Source organism: Phalacrocorax carbo, chromosome 1 (genome assembly GCF_963921805.1).
Source record: "Phalacrocorax carbo chromosome 1, bPhaCar2.1, whole genome shotgun sequence".
Taxonomy (NCBI): domain Eukaryota; kingdom Metazoa; phylum Chordata; class Aves; order Suliformes; family Phalacrocoracidae; genus Phalacrocorax; species Phalacrocorax carbo.
The window spans coordinates 76,220,935-76,243,500 of record NC_087513.1 but is presented as its reverse complement, the minus strand read 5'-3'; the positions used below and the strand labels follow the sequence as shown (position 1 = coordinate 76,243,500).

Genomic DNA, 22,566 nt, shown 5'->3' with positions numbered 1-22,566 from the left:
GGGATGAAAAAAGCTGTAATTTAAATGAAAATTTATTTTTGTTATTTTGGTTATTCAGTTGTGACATTTCAAAATGTAACTTTTTTGTTGTATTTGTGAGGTTTCAAAAATGGTGCATTTTAAAGGGAAATTCAGCTTTTTTGCTATTTATTTGTTTTATTTTAGGAACTTGTACTGCAGCCAGTATTTGAATGTCTTATAAAAATAAATTTCAGCATCTTTGAAACAGCGAAAGAGTATTTACATTTTACAGACTTGGAAGATTGCTGTATTACTCATAAATGTTAATTGCCAAGTCCAAAAAAAACCCAGTTATTGTGCATTCTAGTCTAGTGTCTTCACCAGAAGATCATCTGTCCTGATAGCAGAAAAATATGTGTAGTATTTCCTTTGCAAAAGGCGACTTGGAAGAATGCTTGCAGTTGAATGAGAGAAGCATAAACTGAGGCAATCTAAAGAAAAAGAATTTTAAGCAGAAAAGTATTGTAAATATTTTAGAGGTTGAGGACAAGATGTAGGAACTTGATACAAACCCTCTTAAGAGAATGTATGGGTAGGGTAAAGTAAATTTTCACAGCAAACTTTTTGGGTTGCTGCAAAGGCAGGAGGTTAGAGACAAGCAGTCTGTGTACCTCAGGGCAAGAGATTGTTTGGGTATGGATGTTTTGAGAGGGAGATGTCAGGAAGTTTTGAAATTGAGGTTTTAGGGAAGAATAAGCATGAACTGGCAGTGGCACAGCATTGATGGAAAAGATAATACTAAGCAGATGCTGATGTGAACAGGTCACAGGCCTGCCTGGTGAGGAGGATATATCTAAGGGAAATGGGAGGACTCATCAGGAAAAGTTGTGAGGACTGCTCACAATCAAAAACTAAATGTCAGAAAATTGGAAATGTAAGACCTTAGTGTGGGGAGAAGGTTTGGTGATTATGTGTAAATAAATGATCCAGATTTCCTGTACTTTATTACTGTTATGAGTAAAGAAAACTAATAGCTAGCATACAATAAATAAATCTAAAGCACAGTTAAAACACATATTAACTAATATATATAACATTACCTAATCAGTGGTGCTTAGGCAGTCTTTGAGATCAGTGCTCATATTTATTTGCTGTATTCTATTTTGTATGCACTTTTGATTTTGTAATTTTTTTTCAAGGCAAAGAATACAGAGTGGGTGTTATCAGAGCGAGAGTCAGTTTCTCTACAGCAGAAAACCTCAGAAAATATTCCAGAATGCTATGAAGGTATAACCAATTATTTGTTAACAATACACTGCATTTTTCTGGTAATGTCTTTGTTTAGACTCTTTTTACCCTACTTTAATAGTTAAATAACCTAACCATGCTAATAACACAAGAATTTTAGAGAGGAGAGACTCTTTAGAAGGGTTATGCTAGATGTGTGAGACTGCATGTTCCTAATAATGTTTAATATAAATCCAAATTAAAATTTAATTCAAAAGACTTCAGATGAATATTTGGGTGCCTGCTGCTCTTTTAGTAACTGGTAAAGCTGTAATAGAAATTACACTATAATACACATTACACTGTATGTATCAAACAGTTGTGTGGTACCATGAGTTGTGTTTTGGTATTTTAAGCATTCTAAAGAGTCTTCTGATATTCTTACCCTTGTTATTCATTACGTTTTAGGACCAGAACATGGACCAAGTGTTGATTGCCTTAGTACCTCACCAAAAGCTGCATTAGGTAATGGGTGTAAGGAGAAGATTTTAGCAGCCATTATAGTGTACTTAAATATTCATTTGTACAGAGAATGTATGACTGGGAAGAGATGTGGAATACTTACTTTAACATCACTGTGCATGAATTAGTTGAAATATCTGAATTTGTGTTATAACCTTTTCTATTAAATAGTGTAATCCTTCCTAGAAATTAATTTTAGTCACTGTTATTCTGGTTTTAACTATCTTAGCCAACCTGATGAATTTAAATGCTACAGGTATCACACCTCATAAAGGTGACCATTAATGTTTTACACCTCCTGTAAGACTGCTTTAAGTTCTTCATTTAAAGCACACAGGTGGAATAGACCATTGTGCTGTGATTAATGGCCTGTTATTTATGTTAAGCAAACACATCTTGTTTGGTCATAGGTCAGTCTTTCTATCTAGACGTAGTTTTTGCTCCCTTTCCAGAAAACTGAACATAAAAATTTAAACTGGAAAACTCTTGTATTTGTAATAAAATATCTTCCATGTCCAGAGTCTTAATTTACTTAACACTGAAGAGTGTATCATAGTGTAAGTAAGTAAAAAAAAAAGTTGATTAAAAAAGCCTAGAATAAAGTACATCAGTAATCTATCATTTTGAGGATCATCCTGCAGGAGCAGGTTTCTAAGAATAAAGAGCATTGATTCTCATCAGCACAGGGGTAGTAAAAAAGTGGTGGCCAGGTCTAACTCAGTGCTTCAAGAAGGTATGGTCTTCATCACTGTTTTTATATAGCTGCAGGCTAGGAAAGTAGTTAACTGCATACATTTCCTGTTTTTGTCATTTGTATCTTTAACACATGTTCTAATAAAACAAGCGCTTTTTTTCTTGTTTGTTGAGGACATCACAAGTTCTGTCTTATGTGAAGAATCTCTGTTCTGTGTATGCCCATTTCCAACTAAATTTCAGCTCAAACCGATTTTTCTGTATGTACAAGCATTCAGTATGAGTTGTTGACTGAAAACTTGTGATTGTGGGAGGTTTACCCTGGCTCTTGGTCGCTGTCAAGAAGGCACAATACAGTGCCTTACAGAATGTAGTGAGTCTTATTAGAGTCTCATTAAAAAGATTAAGATGAGGAGTTGTGTCAGACTTCATGTAGAGCAAAATGTATGTTCATTTATTTTCTTTGTTTCAAGATATATTTCAAAGGATTAAGGCTGTAACTTTCAAACTCCCAATACTGTACTTAGGCAGTTGAACAAAGCTGTTCCATCTAGTGATAGAGTATATCTGATAATGTTTGTGATTCTGTTTATGATGATACAGGTATGTTTTATCTGTATCATTGGTGGGTTTAGACATAGCCAAGACCTATCTATCCAGGAAACAATTAATCTTGGAAGTGGTACGGGATCAGATGGACCTCTAGTCTGATTTAGAATAGCAAGTCCCACATTATTGTTCTGCTTACTAGCATGTATCTACAACTGAAACCTGAGCTGTAATTCTATTCCTGTTATGTATTTGTGAGAGATACCATCAGAGGGAATTTCTCACATTTTCTTGGAGATATTCACAGGTCCATTCCCTGTAACTCGGTTTAGTATCTCAGCCTCTTAGTGTAGAAACTGTAATACTTCAAAGCATTAAAATAAATTCCTAAAACTGTTTTGAGCCTGATATTGTGGAAATTATCTTGTTTAGTTCTGGAATTAATAAAATTATTATATTAATTATATTAATATTATAAAAATAAAAGTAACATACATTTAATCCTTGCAGAGAACACCACCTTCATAAAAAAGAAGCCAAATCAAGCTAAGAAGGGGGTAAGTGTGTGTAAATAATACATATTATCTGTATTGTAGACCTGTGGAAATACATAGATTGCAATACGGAAACATATCACGTAAGTTAACACTAAACAGTACTTGTATCAGTAATGGTTTATGAAACTAAAATGGAATTGAAAACCATTTCTGTATCAAAACAGCCAGTGGTCTGTTTGAAGATGGATTATTGTTAAGATGAATTTGTCTTACAGGTTACTGTTGTTATGTAGAGAGTGCTTCAGATCCGTGCGTTGTCTTCCACCTCAGATAAATTCTAAGTCTGTTTATGTGTATATAGCTCACTGAACTGTCTAGACTTCCACATGAATATCTGAGTGTCAGTTTCTTTGTGCTGTCTGGATCTGAACAGCGGGTGATATCTTATGAAAAATGAGTAAAACAAAAAAAGTCAAAGCATATATTGATGTCAAGGTCTATATCCCGCTTCTCTTTAATTCTTTTCACAACCATTGTCCCTGCAACTCCACTGATGCCCTATAACCTTTCTTCTCACTTGCTGATACTGGGTTGCAGGGCTTCTTCAGGCTTTCACCTAAGTTAGTTGACATTGAGATCTCTTTGTAGCAAATCCTGAAAACAGAGGGAGTTCCAGTAGCCCTTCTGAGTGGGTAAAATATGCATGTGTGGCATAATCTGTCAATATAAGCTGAGTTTGAGACATTCAGATATGTATTTCTGGAGCAGTCATCATCTTGTGCCACACAGCAGTATGGTGTTTGATTGCATTTATAGATAACTTGCAGCTGCATTCAATTCAAGATAGTTTCAAAATGGTTTACAGAGTTGTTTCTGCATGGGGTCGTAACACTTAGGCATCTGGTCTCTGTAAAGCAGGCTTAAGGAGAGTTGAGTATCTCAGAATGGTGGTTCAAGGAACCTGAACACTGAGTGAGACAACTCAAGTTAGCTAGGAAAAGCTAGGTTTTGAATGTTTGGCTCTTGAGTCCCAAGAAAATAACCCTAATATTAGGCTATTAGGGTGACAGTGTGTTACAAGGAGTCACTTCTTTTAAGTCTGAGCTATTGTATGGCAAAAGATTTTGAAGATTTATTGGAGCAGAAGAGTCATTTAGATTGAAGCCTGTTATTTCTTGCTCCCACTAGAGGGCCCTAATACGCAAGAGGAATTTCTTATTCTAAAAAGTTTATGCAGGTATGTTCCCTTACAGTAAGAACAACATAACTGGGTTCACAGGTGCATGTACAGTTCGTGAACTGTAGTGTCAGAGCCTAGAACTGTTTGTACATAGGCCAGAGATTTTAGATTAAGACTTTAAAGCATTAAAAAGTTAAGATAAATGAATTGTGAAAATTAATATTGCCACAGTGTTGCAGGTGAGGAATTAAACGCATGGGAGACTAAGAACAGCGTTTTGAGTGCTGTGCCACTGTCTGAATCAGCGTCATTGTATCTATTAATATTGTAGTAATAAGTGTTTTTAGATCTTTGATAATCAGAATCAAAGAATATGTATCCCACAGTTATTTTAAAAGAACAAGTGCAAAACTGGAACCTCTCAGCTGGCATGTTTATCTAAAAAAAGTTTACAATGTTTTGTCATATGTGAAGGGTAATCATGCATACATGTATATACAAAACTTGTATATTGCTTTCCTACCATAAATCAGTAAATACCTATGTACACATGTATTAAAAATATTAATAAATCAACACTTTGTCTTAAGATAACACACTAGCAGTGGCCAGTGAGAACTAATTGAAGAATCCTTGCCACTTCTAAATGTAAATTGTGAATTAAGTGAATGAGCACCAAATGGTTCCATTGCAACAAATTTTATTATGTTATTCCTATGCAACAAAATAATTATTAACTAACTAAAGTTGCGCTATATATTATAACATTTATTTGAACATGCCAACTTCTAAACAATTAAAACTGTAATAGTTTCATTACCCTGTGATGGTTGACCACAGACCTAACTAAATTTGTAAGAGTTAGTAGAGGAAGCATGTAGAGGGTCAAAATATGAAAAAATACTTTCTCTGCTCCAGATCTTCATTGCTGATTTTATATGCTCCAGAACAGAGCATAATGTTTGCTGTTGCTTTCAAAGTTGACTCTGAAGTCAGTTGAGATGATGGTCTCAGTTATAATGTTGGGGTTTTGTTTTTTTGTTTTTCAATAAATCAAGCTTGGTGCCAAAAAAGGTGGTTTGGGAGCACAAAAAGTAAGCAGCCAAAGCTTTAATGAGATCGAAAAACAAGCACAAGCTGTAGATAAAATGAAGGAACAAGAGGATCTTCATAACAGTAAGAAAACAGAGAAGGAAGAGCCACTGTAAGTATGAATTACATATACAATGGTAAAACACGGAGCCTAATTTCATGTTAATGAAGTCATTGTCAACATTTTAAATACTACCAGAAATTAGCTCATCCAAATAAAACTTCAGTTCTTGCTTTAAAAAAAAAAGTCCCCAATGAGATGGGCCAAATAGTAATTCCCCCATTGCCCTTTTTTTGCCACTAAGTATATGTTTTAACAGTTGATGATTTACTGTAGAAATAGCCCAATGCTATCTTTGAAAATAACCTTAATGTTATTCTTATTTGACACAGAAAATAAGGAGACATTCTACTAATACATATGAATAAAATGTAAAATAAATCTAAAATACGTTAAATTTAAGTATTACCACAGAAGACTTTTGTCTCTTGAACTTTCTTTACACTGTGCGAGTTACCTAGTTTATTCTGTTTTGGTGTAGTGAACTGAATACTATTTAAAATAGTCCTTCTAAGAGCATAGGGAACATACAAATATTCAGCTTTATTTGTACTTACTGGGTAAGAGTTTTTATGCTGAAGGTGGAGGATAGTTTAAGTATGGCCAGAATTGCCTCCTTGAGTTTCAGTTGTTTTATACTGGAACTGCCTTCATTTTCACCAAAACCGTTTCAATATTTTTGTCCGAGACCTCAAATCTGTTAGTCCATCTTTATTAATAAATACTCAGCCCTAAAGCTTAGAGGGTGCTGTTCCCGCTTGCTTCCACTACGTTTCTGTTACATGTTGTTTGTTTTTAACATTTTGTTAGTTGTCATCAAAATTAGACTATTAAAGAGTTGGTTAGTGTACACTTTTACTGTTGTAAAGCTTAACATCCTCTCAAGTGCTAGGATGCATCATTTTTATAACCTATTGAGAAATTTTCTGAATTATTACATAATTACAGGATCACACTGGGCTCATGGTACTAAGCTCTTTGGTCTATAATCTCCTCCCTACTCTTTGTGCTCACTTTTACATAGCCCCTGCAGAAATGGATGTTTTGTGTACATCAAAAATATTAATCAGAAGGGGATCATTCATTTTTCCTGAAGTATTTTTACCCACGAAGTCATGCTTCTCAGTGATTGCCAAAAACTACCAGAGAGTGACTTGGAGGAATGGACTACTAAATAACAAGAAAAATGATTGTTCATTATTATTTTTTCTTATTCTGTAAAGATACTATCTTTAATGATATAATTCAGTTTGGAAGAAAGTCTCAAGTAGTGATTTGGTTTTTGTGTCAGGAATGTATAAATATATGCAGATACTTTAGTACAAGTTTTCTGCAACCTTTCTGCAGTGGCCAGAACCCTCTAAAATGTCTGCAGACATGAGGGGTGCATATATACTTCATTTACGGATCTGATCCCAGTAGAGGCAGGATAACTGTACTTCCCTTGAGATTAACTTCTTGGTTTTAACTGTAGATGGCAGTATGTACCAAAATTAAAGAAGGATGAATACTTTTAAAATTTCATTTGCTTTCAACTAATTTGTGTGGCAGTTTTAATTTTAAAAGCTTGAGTAATGAATTTTAGTAAATTAATTCAGTGTGTCTTTGTGGCGTGGTGGGAATGGAAGCAATGCTTTTGTAGTCTAGTACTTAGAAGGAGAAAGAGTCCTGAGACTTAAAACTTAAAATGTGGTTTTATAATTGCTACACAGTTTCTTTATTTTCTACTGTGCACTGTTGTGGTTTAGCCCCAGTCAGCAACCGAGCACCCTGCAGCTGCTTGCTCATGCCCCCCACCCCTGTGGGATGGGGGAGAGAATCGGAAGAGCAAAAGCCAGAAAACTCATGGGTTGAGATAAGAACAGTTTAATATTTAAAATAAAATAGTTGTAGTAGTAATAACAATAATAATAATGAAAATAACGAGAGAGAGAGAGAGAGAGGGGCAAAACCTAGGGCAGCAGGAAACAAGTGATGCAGCTGCTCACCACCCACTGACCAATGCCGCTAGTCCCTGAGCCACGATCATTGCTTCACCCAGCCAACTCCCCCCAGTTTATATACTGAGCATGACCTCATATGGTATGGAATATCCCTTTGGTCAGTTTGAGTCAGCTGTCCTGGCTGTGCCCCCTCCCCTCCCAGCTTCTTGTGGAACTGGCAGAGGATAGGAAGCTGAAGAAGTCCTTGACTAGTGTAAGCACTATTTAGCAACAACTAAAACATAGTGTGTTATCAGCATTATTCTCATCCTAAATCCAAAACACAGCACTATTCCAGCTGCAGTGAAGAAAATTAACTCTGTCCTAGCCAAAACCATGACAACTGACAAAAGAATAGATTACTGGAGTTACTTTAAAAAAATTGGGTCAGTATCCCTGTTTGTTTTAATCAACAACGAGTAAGTCTTTGATGTTCATAAAACAGATTTCATAAGATGGGCTGCTAATTTTTCTACTTAAAGTTCTGGGCAGATTTTATCAGTAGCAGTTTGAAGTTGACTTTTAGAGAACATTTTCAATTTTCTGTGTAAGTTGGTCCTAAACTGTAAGAATTGATTTTAAATGTCCCTGAATGTACTCTGTGCTTTGAAGATATATATTTTTCTGATTTTATTGGTTTCAAAAGTCATTCCACAGATGCATCCTGGTTTGTATCTGACTTCTATTGTTACAAGCATTTGAACATAAGACGTAGTGATTTTTTAGTTCTGGCTTCAAGTCCTCTGAAAGCCCCCACCAACGGATACCTAATCATCACAAGATTGAGATGGCTCTCCTCCTTTTTGGAATGCCTTGTCAGTGGAGGAGTGATGTCCTGTTCCTTATAGCAGGCTGGTATCTACATCCCTTGTCTGTGAAGGAAGAAGACCAGCTGTTGTGCTTCTCTTATTCCAACAGGCTCGGCCCCACAGCTCCTGTCTTGCAGGAGATGCACTAACCAGCAGGGTATGAACTTCGGTGGGGGCATCTTATACTCTTGGTTAAAGTTAAGTCAGTATGCATGGGACCAGAAAAATCAAGCTGGGAAGAGCCTGTTTCAGCAATCAAATTGTTAGGAGACACACTGGAAGAAAATACTCCTTGATGAAAAACTTGTTTTCTTTTCACTCCTGCACAAAATTGATGGAAAGTTACAAGGGTTTTCAGACTCAAGTACTTCCTTTCTCTTTACAGCAGAATGTCTACCAGCAGCATCCTAAATGTCATTTACCTTTATTCTGATAGTATTCATTTGTACTTTATGCCAATCACAGCTTATGAATTAAAATATTGCTGCATTGCTCATTAAAATTACTAATCGTACCCCTTTTAACCTAACAAATTTAAGCAGTGTTTCTACAATTCTGTAATCATAATTTAAAACCTCTGTCTCTGCTACACTGGTATTACTGGAAAATACTTAAGATTGTTTTGAGGTATAGGATGGTTTATGGCGTCTCAGAAAGACAGCTTACTATATCTGAACTGTAAGGATATCTCAGATGACAAGATGTTTTGCCAGCTGTGCAGAAAATGATGGGTTTTGGATGCTTCAGTGTTTCCATGATACAGGATATATTCCATTTTGGGACTACAAAGACTCCTCCCCTCTTCTGAGACACTTTTAAGGGCACAGGGAAGGGCAGCATCAGTAAGGAAGTAGTGTGGTCTACCTCCGAGCACTTGTCTCAAGAGCACATGTATAGCAAATGTTAAAACCACTAGAAGCAGCAAGGGGGTGGAGAGAGGGAGACGTAGCAGGGCCAAGCTGCACTTTTGGAGAAAACATTACTGGTATCATATCATGACTGCGACTGTACTGTAGTATGTCAGAGTTGGATAATTTTGACAATTATTTGGTATCACATAGAATAAGGACTGTGGAAAAAAGACTCTTCCAGGTTGACTTAATGGTGATGCAAAACTGTGTCCTGAGCTTTAGCAGTAGTACGTTTCACATTTGTTTTGGAAAAGACTGCCTGTGCATACACAGACTGGGGTCCCATTTAGATAGTCCTCTCTGCTGGGTTTTTCCCATCCTTATAGTTGGGATTTAATCCAATTATTAATTAATATTTTCATTAAAAGCAGGAAATACAAAATGCAATGCCAATATATATTGTTAGTTTTCTACCAATGTTATTGGGTTGGGCATTCAGTGTGGCATTTTACAGCTATGTGCTAACTGTATGTTTTGTTCTAGCGTATCATCTCTACGGCTGGCCTACAGAGATCTTGATATTAAAGCAAAAGAAGAAAAGTTAAATCTGTCTGGTAAGAAGAAGAATGAATTGGAGAGACTTGGCATGGGGTTTGGCAGCAACAGAAGGTATGTGAAGTTCTACAAACTATTTAAAATACTCTGTGGCTTTATGCAGTTATCCATTTTACTTAGGAAATGAAAAAATGAGTAAAGTGTGTTACGGAAACCTAAACAATATCATTACAGAATCTAGTATCTGTCAGGGGGAAGGGGCAGGATTGCTTCTGATAGACTTAAGTTCTAACCTGCCAGACAGGTGTTAACCTGAATTGTAGGATATCTGTAGTGTGTTTGCCTCCATTAGCTGACTGTGAGGAAGGCAGCCAGGATGTTTTCAGTGAACAGTACCAACCTAAATATAGTCTGTCTTTTACAAGAAAGACAGAATCTGTCTCTGAAAAAAGGTCACACTGCTGTGTTTTCCAGCTGTTGGAATGTTCTGCGTGTTCAGAAGTCCTGTCACTACTTCAGAAAACTACAATTGAGTTTTCCAGGACTTTTTAAAATTCTTTTTTAATTTCTCCTTTCTTCTTAAATATTTGTATAGCTTGTGCTTTATCAGCAAGGTTCAGAAACAAGATTTGGGCTTTCATGTCTTTTTGGTTTTTTAGGGTGTGAGCTTTTTCATCCCTTACATGCTTATTTTCTTCCTGTCCCCAGTGGCATTTCTCACTCAGTCACATCAGATATGCAAACAATAGAGCAGGAAACACCTGCAGCTGCAAAGCCGAAGAAGTACACCGATGATGTAGATGACTCATATTTCTCTTCTAGTTCAAGGTAATATATAAACTTGTTATTTTGAATGGCGCTAGAAGGATATGCAAGTTACATATTCAAATACACACTATATATTTGGAACTTAAGGTCAAAATAGAAGAAAAGTGGACAGGTCTACACACCTAGCATATTTTCAGGGGACATCTAAATCAGAAAAGTGAAATAGTTGACCTTACCTCAATGGCAGATGTATTTATAAAGAAGAGGAGTTACTTCTTCTGAAAAGGTAGTCTGAATTGTGCATTTACAGGCTTTGTCGTGTTTGGGGTCTAGTCTCTGCTTGCACAGACAGTTGCCATGTAAGCTTTTATTTGTTGGATACCGAATCCAGTGGATTTTTTTTGTCAGAATCACTCATGTTTGTTCTTTTGCTGTTGTTGTTGGTTTTGTTTTTTTCCCGTGTGGTACTGTCTTCAACTTAATTTTAAAATTAAACAGATATTGAAGTCTGATACTAGATATACTACAGTTGCATCTGTCTTTTAACTGGATGGATGCCAAATGCAAAAGCTTAAATCTTTTTGAAGTATTGTATGTTGATGTACTGTGTAGATGTCTGCTGTCTTATTTGATGTGGTTTATGTATTTGAACATAAAATGTAAGCAAAAGATAACTGTCAAATTTTTGGTCAGAACAAGAATGCAATGCAAATTATAAACTACTGCTTTTGGGAGGGGGAAGAAAAAGAATTAGTCGTACAGGCGCTAATTGCAATAAAACAGCTGTTTCTGGACTGATAGAAACAGGTGTTCCTTTTATAAACTGCCTTTATTGGATTGGTGCCGCAGAAACATGAAAAATTGTTCCTAATCAGTTGAAGACAGGCAAATAAAAGCACAAAGGCTTTTGTGTCATTACTTTTTAGTGTAATCACTAGTGGCAGAAATGCAAATGTGGTACCAAGTAAACTGGCAGCAGTCTTTTAAAATAACAGGTATCATTTCAGTGCTTCTCTATTTGTTCCTTGATAAGAACTGTCGCTGCTCTCAAATTATTCGTAAGCCTACTAGCAGGCAAAGGATGAATTATGGAAGAGGCTTTTAAATGTGTTTTGGTTCAATAATTAGAAGATAAATTGTAACCTAGCTGTTCCCAGCTCTTGTTCTTCTAGTTATAGCAATAGTAGGATCTAGTTGGAGTTGGTATACAAATTCTTTCTCTTCAAAGAAAGTATAAAGTCAGATTGTTGGACTTGCTAAGGTTTGTAAGGTGGTTATTATCCTTTATTCCAAGCTGTGGAGACTTTGCTGCTGAAGGTGTCACATTACTCATAAGCTGCAGAAACAATGTCCTGACTATTCATAGCACAAACATGGAGAACATTTTTTAAATGTATTTATTTTTCACAAAATACAGATGCAGACTTTGATATGCTGTGCTTGTTCTACTGAATAATTCCATTCTGCTAGCCTCCTGTTGTTTTGATCATCTTACACTCTATCCTGGTCATACCCAAACTTTAAAAAAGCTTATTTAACCATAAAAGGAAATTCTTACTCTTTGGCATTTTAATAGGTTTGGTTTTTTTTTCCCCAAGGATTTTCCATGTAAGTTTAGGTATGTGTAGATAATCAAAGGGGAAAAGGTCAAGATAAGATACCACTGGAATTGACAAACAAGCTTCATTTTTTTCCCTGTTTTCCCTGCCATTTTGAAATGCAAGAGAAGATTGTATTATTACGCTAGAACTCACTTTTAAGAAATATGTTATTTAGCATTGCTTTAATAAAACATGTTACAAAGATCAGTGTTATTTAATACTAATACTTGTATTAAAACTATATATACAGAACCAGAGACAAGGGCTTTCCTTACTGCTCTGAACTATGTTTGTTGATGCTTTGGAAAATGAGAGCAGATTCTCTGCTTGCATAGCTTATAGATTAACTTGTATGGAACTGTGGGATTAGCCACTGGCAGCCCCTTAGTTAGAAAACTTTGCCTCACGTGTAACCAGAGCACAGTGGGATGCCATGGGTTAGGTGCTTTTGGTTCTTTGGAGTGTTCAAAGTGCCTTGAAAGTTGTGGCTTTTTCATAGCTGGTTTCTTAGTATAGATTGTCAAGAGCACCAGGCCTTTATGAGTAGGCTTCGTTACCTTGTAGGATCCTTGGTCACAGGGGCCATCCTGAAGTTTTCTTAGCTACTGAGCTCTTAAACCAGCCAGATATCTTGAAAATGTTCTTCCCAGTGCTTTGTCTAGCACTAAAGAGAAAATAATAATTTGAAGTAATGAGAACTTTGCTCTGCTGTGTTTGATGGGACCAGATCTTTCAGGCCTGCATATTCATGGCATTATCCAGCCTAAAGAAAGGCTGAACTGCTCATTTGGTTAAATACATGTGCAAAACCCAAAAATCAATTGGATTCAACTGCACAAAGCTTGTGACCAACATTATGAAACCCAAAGTATTCACTGACAAGTACCATTGTGCTGAAAACTTACTTGCTAGTGAACATTTATTAAAGCAATATTTATTTAACAATATAAAGTTTCTACTTTTTCAATTTTTTTTGTCTTTTATCTTAGGTACTATGATTCTTCAGATTTGAGGAGCAGCACTTTCTCTAAATGGGATGACAATACAGATTCGTTTTGGAAGAAAGAAAATAACAGTAGAGATGTTGATGTAATGTTATCTTCAAAAAGTACAGGATTTTCAGACAGGTATACAAAGAAAACCTAACTGATTTTTGTACAGCAAGCCCAAGCTTATTAATATGATTTGAGTCCTGGTCGTAGTAGTTTTTTTCAGTAGGGATTTTTTTCAGTCGACAGGGAAAATTTGGCCATAACTTTTCATCTGCAGTCAAGGGACTTACTGGCTGAATTTCTTTTTTAAGCTGAATTTCCTGTTTAGTTATTTACATTTTAAGCACTGTTTTGCTCGGTGTTGTAGACCATATGTACTGGAGGTAATTTCCAAAGCGTTTCAGCAAAAAAAGAAGTAGACACAAGATATGGAGAGAAACTCAAATAATGATAGTGCTTCTTGTTTGATTTATTGCATTCTGCCATGATATAAATAAGTGACACTCACTAATGCAGTTTATTTTTCTTTTAGGCCTATGTCTCGTCGTAAGCCTGAATATGAACCATCTTTAAACACAGATGAAGCACAAAAAAAATTTGGCAATGTAAAAGCAATTTCATCAGACATGTATTTTGGAAGGCAAGATCATGCTGATGTAAGTAGAAAGCAGTGATAAATATTTTTGAATGTTACTATATTCTTTGACTCTAAACATGGTGTTCTTGTATAAAGAGAAGGCAATAAATAGTTAAAATTGGTAAATTAGTAATCTTATAGCATTATGTCCACTTGAATATTTGTTTGATAGAAATATACAAGTCTGATAACTCTGATTAGTTTTTCCTAAGGAGTTGTAGCTGCAGGTAGGACCTGACGTCAAACATCATTCCTCTCTGATAAAAGTGGTAGGCTATGATTCAGCAGCCTTTATTTTTGAAAGAATCAGCCTCATGCTGGGTGAAGGCTTACTTCTTTTGTTCTAAATACCCAAACTGATGCTAACAAACGATTGTTAAAACAGCCATCCCCTCTGTATTTGTTACATGGAAACATTATTACTATTGTAAGGCTCAGCAAGCAGATAAATGGTTCGGCAAATGACACGTAATTGAATCTGCCTAGGAATAAAAACCAGATTAATATTATGTTGCATTTTGGAGGAGAGGCATAATTTTTAAAAATCTATTTCTAATGAAAAATTAACATGTAAACAGTAATGTAAAAGAATGTAATCAGTGTATTACCATTCCCAAGGAACTCAGAAAAAAATGGAATTAAAAGCATTGTGTGATTCGAGGGGTTAACATGATGTTAACTGCAGTGCTTTTTCCTTATCCTACCCAACCACTGCATTTCACGTTTTTCAGTAGTTGTTTTTGATGGTTGTGTAGTTCATTCTCCTCTACCTTTTCAGCAATCCCCTTTCTTAGGGTAGCTAACAGTGAATAGGCCTCTTGGTTTTGCAGTAGTAAATGTCACACTCTGATCAACTCAGAAATTATGCGAGATGATGACAAACTCGCACCATGTAAGTCATGTGGAAACTATGAAGTGGGAACAGCTTTCAGAATGGTCAACTTCTCCTGGATTTGTGTGTTCTAAAACTGTATCTGTAACCTCAGAATTATCTGACATGACCGCAAAAGATGACAGCATACTGTTGCAATACTTTTTCTTCTCAATTCTTTCCTAGTATGAAGCAAGGGCTCGACTAGAAAGACTTTCTGGAAGCTCCTCTATAAGTTCAGCTGACTTGTTTGAAGATCAGAAAAAACAACCACCAGGTACATATTGAACAGAGTGAGAAACTGTAGCATGCAGCATTCCCGCTGCTCTGGTACTCTGCTTCTAGTTCCTCTTTCAGCTAGCTGTCACTGTATTCCGCACACAAGAAGCATGCGAAGTGCAGTTTGCATTAGTATTTCTAGTAGGTCAAAAAGGTATAGCAGGTGTCGTCAAGTTCTGTATTTTCAGATCAGTAAGTTCAGTATTTTATACTGTTTTTTTATGTCACTTGTTGCAAATATTTGACTATATCGTGAATAATTTTTATCAAAGAAAAAAAATGTAATATTTTATTACAAAAACAAATGAGACAGCACCTAAGCTGACTATTGGGTAGATTTTTTTTTTTTATAAGTTACCATAAGTAACTTATGTATGTGAAAATAGCTGTCATAATAATATTGAATCTAAGAGGAATCATTAATAAAATAATAGAATCATAGAATGTCCTGAGTTGGAAGGGACGCACACGGATCATTAAGTCCAACTCCTGTCCCTGAACGGGACAACCCCAAAATTCACACCATGTCTCTGAGGACATTGTCCAAATGCTTCTTGAATATCACCAGGCTTGATGCCGTGACTGCCTCCCTGGGGAGCCTGTTCCAGTGCTCCACCACCCTCTGGGTGAAGAACCTTCTCCTAATACCCAACCTGGACCTCCCCAGGCACGTCTTCCTGCCATTCCCTGAGGTCTTATCATTGGTCACCAGAGAGAAGAGATCAGCGCCTGCCCCTCCTCCTCCTCTTGTGAGGAAGCTGCAGACTGTGATGAGGTCTCCCCTCAGTCTCCTCTTCTCTAGGCTGAGCAAACCAAGTGACTTTAGCTGCTCCTCGTATGGTTTCTCCTCTGTTATCTGTTGTGTGGCATATGCATTCATTGGGATATCTGCTTCTGACACTGGTCTTGCCAAATTATTAAGGAAATTTTGCAATTGGTTTGTCTGTTCAAAGGATTTGTTGGAACACCTTACACTGGAGAGTATAGTTCAAATTAGAAAGGAAGAAGTATTTGATTAGACTGACTAAAAAGTAGCGCCTTAGGCTATTGAAAATTTCTCATGATTCCTTTCCAACAGCCTTTTTGGATAGTGCAATAATGTGAAATAGAAAAGGTTAGAAATACTGGAATATTTTATTGACCTGATCAGTTAGGTTTCATTCTGTAACTTGTAAAGAAATGGAAAAAAAGAATCATTGAAGAACTCGAAGTCTGTTGTGAGTCATTATATAAATAGACTGGAAAAGTAAACAGTATGCAGCATCTGATTTTTCTTTGGAAAAATTTGAGAGAAAAAAAAAAGAGCCATGTGACTTTTCAGTTTTGATCCTCTGAAAGCAAGTTTTGAATACACTGGCTAGTAGAGACATAACTCCTGTTACCAGTTATTTAAGCTGGATTTTAGTCAACAGAAATGTTAAAAAAAATAATAATGAGGGGAGGAGACATAAAGCAGGAATCACACTAAGTTACTTTAGCCACTTGAAAGAATATTTGGAACATGGTGCCAGACTTGTGATTAAAAAAGATGATAGGAACATAAGCAAAGAAGTGGTGTTTCTTTCTGAATTTGTAAATGGTAGTGCTTTCAGTAATATATGGGATTGTGATGACAAATATTATTTTATTATCTAGCTATTGTTGAATAGTACTTTCTTCATCCTTTCAACCTTCTTGTGTATAAATTATTTTATATGGAATTAATTTTTCTTTTAATTTGGGGGGGTTTACACAGAAATGAATGAGAATGAACTAAGAGAAGGTAAATATACGTTAAAGATGGGGCAAACTGTGTGATATATATATTTATCTTGTGTATATATATACATATGAACGTGCTTTTATATGTACACGTATGTATACACATGATAAAATTCTCACCATATTCTGAATGAGGGTACTTACAGGCAATTATGTAATGTTTATTATGTGTATGTGAATTGTGCACAGATGATTATTAATCATTGACCACTTGGAAAGGTTCTTGGGGCTTGTGGGGGAATGCAGAGATTCCTAATAATGGAATGAAAAACACCTGCGTGCAACTTGAGGTTAGTTGGAGTTAGTTGCCAGTCTGACTGGTGTGTAATTCAACAGTAAATTTAAAGTTATATTACAAAGACTTAGATTTGGCTAAATTTTGTGGGTTGTTAATTGCTCTAAAATAACAGTGAGGAAAAAACACATCAGGAATTATTAGGTGATGTATTATAAATTCACATGATATTCCATCTACAGAATCTTCCTTTCTTGCATGTTTTTCTGTTACACCTCCCACCACAAAAAGACTATCTGTTGACAATGGCCCTTCTTGGAGAAATTTTACTGCACTGATAGCTTGTCTGGTGTTGAATTATTGCCAAGGCCATCATTAGTTCCATAAAAGAAAAGTAATCAGGAGACCGGAGGTTGGCAACAAAAACACTGCTGTAATTCTGGGGTCCTTGCCAGAATAAAATGTCCTTTGAATCTAAAGTTGGTTTTATGAGCACTGCTGAGGTATTAGGGTAGAACAGTCCTGGGACACTTGCTTTTGTACAGGATACTCTAGGAACTATTTACCAAAAAGAGGGGGCTGCAAGAAAATATTTTTACTTTGCATTATTTCAGACCTGTTGCTTATGAAAAATGGCATGTCAGATGGCTGACTCATAGATGCTGCTTTTGAAGGAAGTCACAAAAAAAGGAGTTGCTTTCCTTGTCTCATTTACAAGAATTTTTTCAGCCAACCATACATAATCAGAAAAACAGGAGAAAATTTACGTGGCTGAGAACTGGTTAGAGCTTTTCTCAAGTTATTTATATCTGCAAGTTTTATTTCCCTGACTCTGACTTGAATAACAAAAATGCCGAAGCATTTGATAAGTGGAACAGATCTTAAGGAAGTGAAAATTACAGTTCAGAAATAGGGCTGTCTCAGTGACAGTGAATTTTTGAAAATAATCTGTAAACAAGTGTGCCCATGCATTGTAGAAACAGCTACTAGCCAGCTTTGAAGAATGAGCTGGGACGCTCTCTGAATGTGACCATGCATCTTCCACTATGAACCAGCCGCTTAGCTTCAGCAAATCAAATTGTCTACAGTAATGTCTGTCTCAGTCTGCTAATGAGGCAGGTGTCTTTAATTTCCCATGAAAAGAGGAGCTGCAGGTTCTCTCTCTTGACCTCCTGCACCCCTGTTCAAAAAGAAAAAAAGGACGAGAAAGGGCTGCCAGTGTATAGCAATGTTTTGTATGGAGCTGCTGTCAAAATGAGTTACAGTTGTGCAGGCTTGGAGTCTGCGGCTGGATGAGCTTGGCTGAGGTTCAGTAACTGCCCACAAGTTACCAGTTGTGTCCCGACGGGTCATGACTATCAGTTGACTGTGTCTAAATGAAGGATATAGATTGCAGTCTCCATTCTGAAAACGGTCTGTTTTAGGATGCTTCCTCTCAGGAGCCCCTTTTGTTCCCACGGTCATAGTTCTGTGATGCTGGTTTACTGCCATTTGTGCCTTTTAGTATCAGGTATTTAATATTAAGGTGTGCCAGTGATTCTTTTTGCAAATGAGTGGGTGATTGTTAGCATGTTAATACCTATCATGCAGTTAGTTTTGAAACATCTTTGATTTCTGTTATCTTTCGGCCTATACTTTTCATAATAGCAGTAGAGCTAACACTGGCCGAACTATATTGGCTTTAAGGAAGGCTGGATTGCCAGCATTGTTCTGGAGTTTTAAAACTTACTTACTTTTACTATAATTTCTGTAGAATTTTCCAAGCCTCAGAAGTAGGAATGCAAAGTATGTGTGTGCAGCATGCAAAGCACGCCTATGCATGCACACAAATAGGGTTCATCACTTCAGCCACTACTGAAGTGTATTCATCTTTAAATTGCAAAGTAATAACAGCTGTTTAGGATACAAGACAAATAACATTGCAGCAGATTGGAAGTGCAGAATAAATCATATATTATCCAAACATTAATTGCTCAGCTGGGAATACAAAGTGTAGGCGATGACACACTGAGTGGAATTATGAACAATGGAAAAAAGTAAAAGGAAGATGCACGTAAGAAAATTGATATCTGTGCCTAGTGTTTTTTACCGTGTCAATCAGACATTGGTATTTAGTGGTCTTAGTACATATTATACTTCAGGGTGGAAAAAAAAGGCTGCTTTTAAAATAAAGTCCTGTTTTCTTCTTGTGTGTGTGTGTTCTCCTTTTAGGAAGCTACAATATTACAAATGTCTTGCCTTCAGCTCCTGATATAGCTCAGTTTAAACAAGGAGTGAAATCAGTGGCTGGAAAACTTTCTGTACTTGCTAATGGAGTCATGACATCTATACAGGTTAGTAAAAATGTTACAATATATTAACCATCAGTTAAAGTCTTCTTGTAGGACCTTAGTATCATGGATCCTGCCGTTGAATAATCTGTAGGGAGAAAAGAATTAATTTGGTTTTGAGATTTATAGACCTCTTACGGTAGACAGTAGATCTTTATCTTTTTAACAATAAATCTGTAGCTGACAGCTCACTTTCCTTAGAATCTCTTTCTTGCCCTTTCCCTTATACAGTTTATTTCTTTTCTTACAACTGAAACAAAAATTCCATCATGGAAGTTACTTGCTGTCACTCTATTTTTAAAGTAGTAATAGTTCATAACTCAGAATAGAGTAGTTGAGTTGGAAGGGACCCACAGAGATCATCCAGCCCAACTCTTGTATTGGCTCTTTAATTGACTTAACAGTAGTACATTTCTTTGATCCGTGTTTGTGCTCAAAATTAAGTCATCCTGATCTCAATAGTGTGAAGCATGCTTTGTGCTCCAGTTAGTTTGCGTTTCCTATATGAGGTCAGCAGGAGCTCTCAGGTGTTTGAAAATCAGGCTAATTATCCTGGAGTTTAACCATGAACTCCAGTTCTTGGAATTTTGTTGAAGTCTTTAAGAATGAAGCTACTATTTATTTTACAAATGTAAGTAAAACTCATTTTTGTCAATGGAATGTATAGTCATGTCTGTCTGTTGTTTTTTTTTTTTTTACTTTTCTAGGATCGATATGGTTCATAACATCTGTGTGGACATAATCAAGTACGCTAAAGAAGGATTTCTCTTCGGCTGTACAAGTAATCACACTGCTGATTCAAATGAAGGTTGCCTTAAGACTGTTGATGTTTTTACTTGTTCCAGCATATTTGTTTCCTTGTGCAGCTTTCTGGCTCACCATCTTCTTACTGCTATTTCATCTTTACAGAGCAGAAATCTTGTAGCAACTTGCTACATTGCATATGCTTTTTTTTTTCCCCCCACTCCTTTACAGTCTTGTATTTCTTAGCAACCTTAATGTTAGATGTTGGAAGCTTTATTTTATTACTGGTTTTGGCTGTGAGGCAGGAAGGAGAAAGAAGGATGAATGCGGGCATTGGAAATGAGGCTTCCTAATAGAAACCTCAGTGCAGTTCCATCCTTACTCACCAGACATAACTTGTCTTCTGACTGTCATACGAGCTGTGGAGAAGAAAATGTAAATTAAGCATATGCTGAGGTGGTATTTAGTGGACTGTAGGAAAATGTAGAATTAAGTTAAACCTGTGCTTATCAGGAAGTAGAAGCTCTTGCAGTCGTAAATTGATGTGCATTAAAATGATGGGAATTAGTGTTTGAAAAAGGTATTCCTGCTAGACAATTGTATGCTTAGATGTGAGGTAAGGAGAAGACAAGACACGTGGTATATTGAATAGTGGATTTCATCTTGTCGTAGGAGCAATCTATTTATTCCTAGTTTTGAAAGTTACAAAAAACTGCAATATAGAATCCTTAAGTGCTTTTTAAAAATCTGTATTGTGTACAAATTGAAAAAAAAATTAAAATATATAAAGGGCCTAATAGAGTAGTTCATTAAATACTTGTTTAAAATGTTTAGAACAATCTTAGTTTTTTGATAAATTATGAAATACTGAATGAGGAAATAGTGGGGCTGTGTTTTAGACAGTCTAAAATTTATTGTTAATGACATCCTGTATAAAAAATGATTATGACCTTAAAGAAAAAACCTCACAACCAAGAATGAGCTCAAGCTAATTCCGTTCTGTAATTTTATCTCTTAATTCAAATTTGTAAACTGCTGATATCTAATAAAAACAGTTGATATAAACTCATTTTTTAATAAAATTTCTATGTGCAGACACCAGTCTCCAGCTCTCTAAATACAGCCATCTGTATTCTGTCTATACAATGGTCTGGTAAAATTAGCCTTTAATTTCAGTTAGTGAAACTAGCTTTCTTATTAGATTGCTATAGTGATTTAGAAATCAACACGCTAAGGCGTTGGTAGAAAATAAGCTACTGTATTGAAATACTGTGTTGAAATACAGTTAACAGTATAGCTGTATTTGTTTTTTAATTTCTAGCTGCTTCTTATATCTAACCCTCAGTTCTGGTAACTTTCTTTTGTGGCTGTTGCATTTAGATTTATTAATCCAAAAATTATCTTTTTTTTTTTTGAGTACTACAAGATAAGCATTTTTTCTGCTTAACTGTAGAGCTTTACAATAAAAGAGTTGCTTTGTTTTCTCCTTTCCCACCCATTAGAGATAATTTTGCTAATATAACAAGAAAACGTACTGGTCAGGGCTTGCTTTGGTTTTCCCAAATTACAGGTAATGATTTGCAGTTTTCAAACTACTCTTTCAGTTAAGCCTACACACACTAGTAAATTTATTACAAGTAGTAAGTGGTCTGATAGTAAGTGGCATCCTGGCTTGTGGCAGGAATAGTGTGGCCAGCAGGAGCAGGGAGGTGATGGTGCCCCTGTACTCGGCACTGGTGAGGCCGCACCTCGAGTACTGTGTGCAGTTTGGGCCCCTCACTGCAAGGAGGACATCGAGGTGCTGGAGCGTGTCCAGGGAAGGGCAATGAAGTTGGTGAAGGGTCTAGAGAACAAGTCTTATGAGCAGCTGCTGAGGGAGCTGGGGTGGTTTAGTCTGGAGAAGAGGAGGCTGAGGGGAGACCTTATCGCTCTCTACAACTACCTGAAAGGAGGTTGTAGCGAGGTGGGGGTCGGTCTCTTCTCCCTAGTAACAAGCGATAGGACGAGAGGAAATGGCCTCAAGCTGCACCAGGGGAAGTTTAGGTTGGATATTAGAAAAAACTTCTTCACTGAAAGGGTTGTCAGGCATTGGAACAGGCTGCCCAGGGAAGTGGTGGAGTCTCCATTCCTGGAGGTATTTAAAAGAAGGGTAGGTGTGGTGCTTGAGGATATGGTTTAGTGGTGGTGGACTTGGCAGTGGTAGGTTAACGGTTGGACTCGATGATCTTAAGGGTCTTTTCCAACCTTAACGATTCTATGATTTTCAGAGTTGTCATATACCAACAGTATCCAGTGACTTGCAGAAGACCTGCTCCTCTGATAACTGGGCTACCATATTTAGCTGTTTGTGTATGGATGCAGTTGCTTAA

The 22,566-nt window shown here is 36.5% G+C and overlaps 1 protein-coding gene across 3 annotated transcripts in view; it reads left to right on the top strand.

The window, feature by feature from the left end:
* The window catches only part of ARFGAP3 (ADP ribosylation factor GTPase activating protein 3), a 35,928-nt gene extending 14,635 nt beyond the window's left edge, over positions 1–21,293 (top strand). For all 3 annotated transcript variants that reach the window (XM_064460751.1, XM_064460734.1, XM_064460743.1), the window contains 11 exons: positions 1,161–1,248; positions 1,657–1,713; positions 3,463–3,509; positions 5,688–5,833; positions 9,968–10,093; positions 10,688–10,807; positions 13,338–13,475; positions 13,873–13,996; positions 15,035–15,125; positions 19,335–19,456; positions 20,161–21,293. In XM_064460751.1, the coding sequence (XP_064316821.1) occupies positions 1,161–1,248; positions 1,657–1,713; positions 3,463–3,509; positions 5,688–5,833; positions 9,968–10,093; positions 10,688–10,807; positions 13,338–13,475; positions 13,873–13,996; positions 15,035–15,125; positions 19,335–19,456; positions 20,161–20,178 (1,077 nt within the window). In that variant the 3' untranslated portion in view covers positions 20,179–21,293. The remainder of the gene's footprint in view (positions 1–1,160; positions 1,249–1,656; positions 1,714–3,462; positions 3,510–5,687; positions 5,834–9,967; positions 10,094–10,687; positions 10,808–13,337; positions 13,476–13,872; positions 13,997–15,034; positions 15,126–19,334; positions 19,457–20,160) is intronic.
* The last annotated feature ends 1,273 nt before the right edge of the window (positions 21,294–22,566 follow it).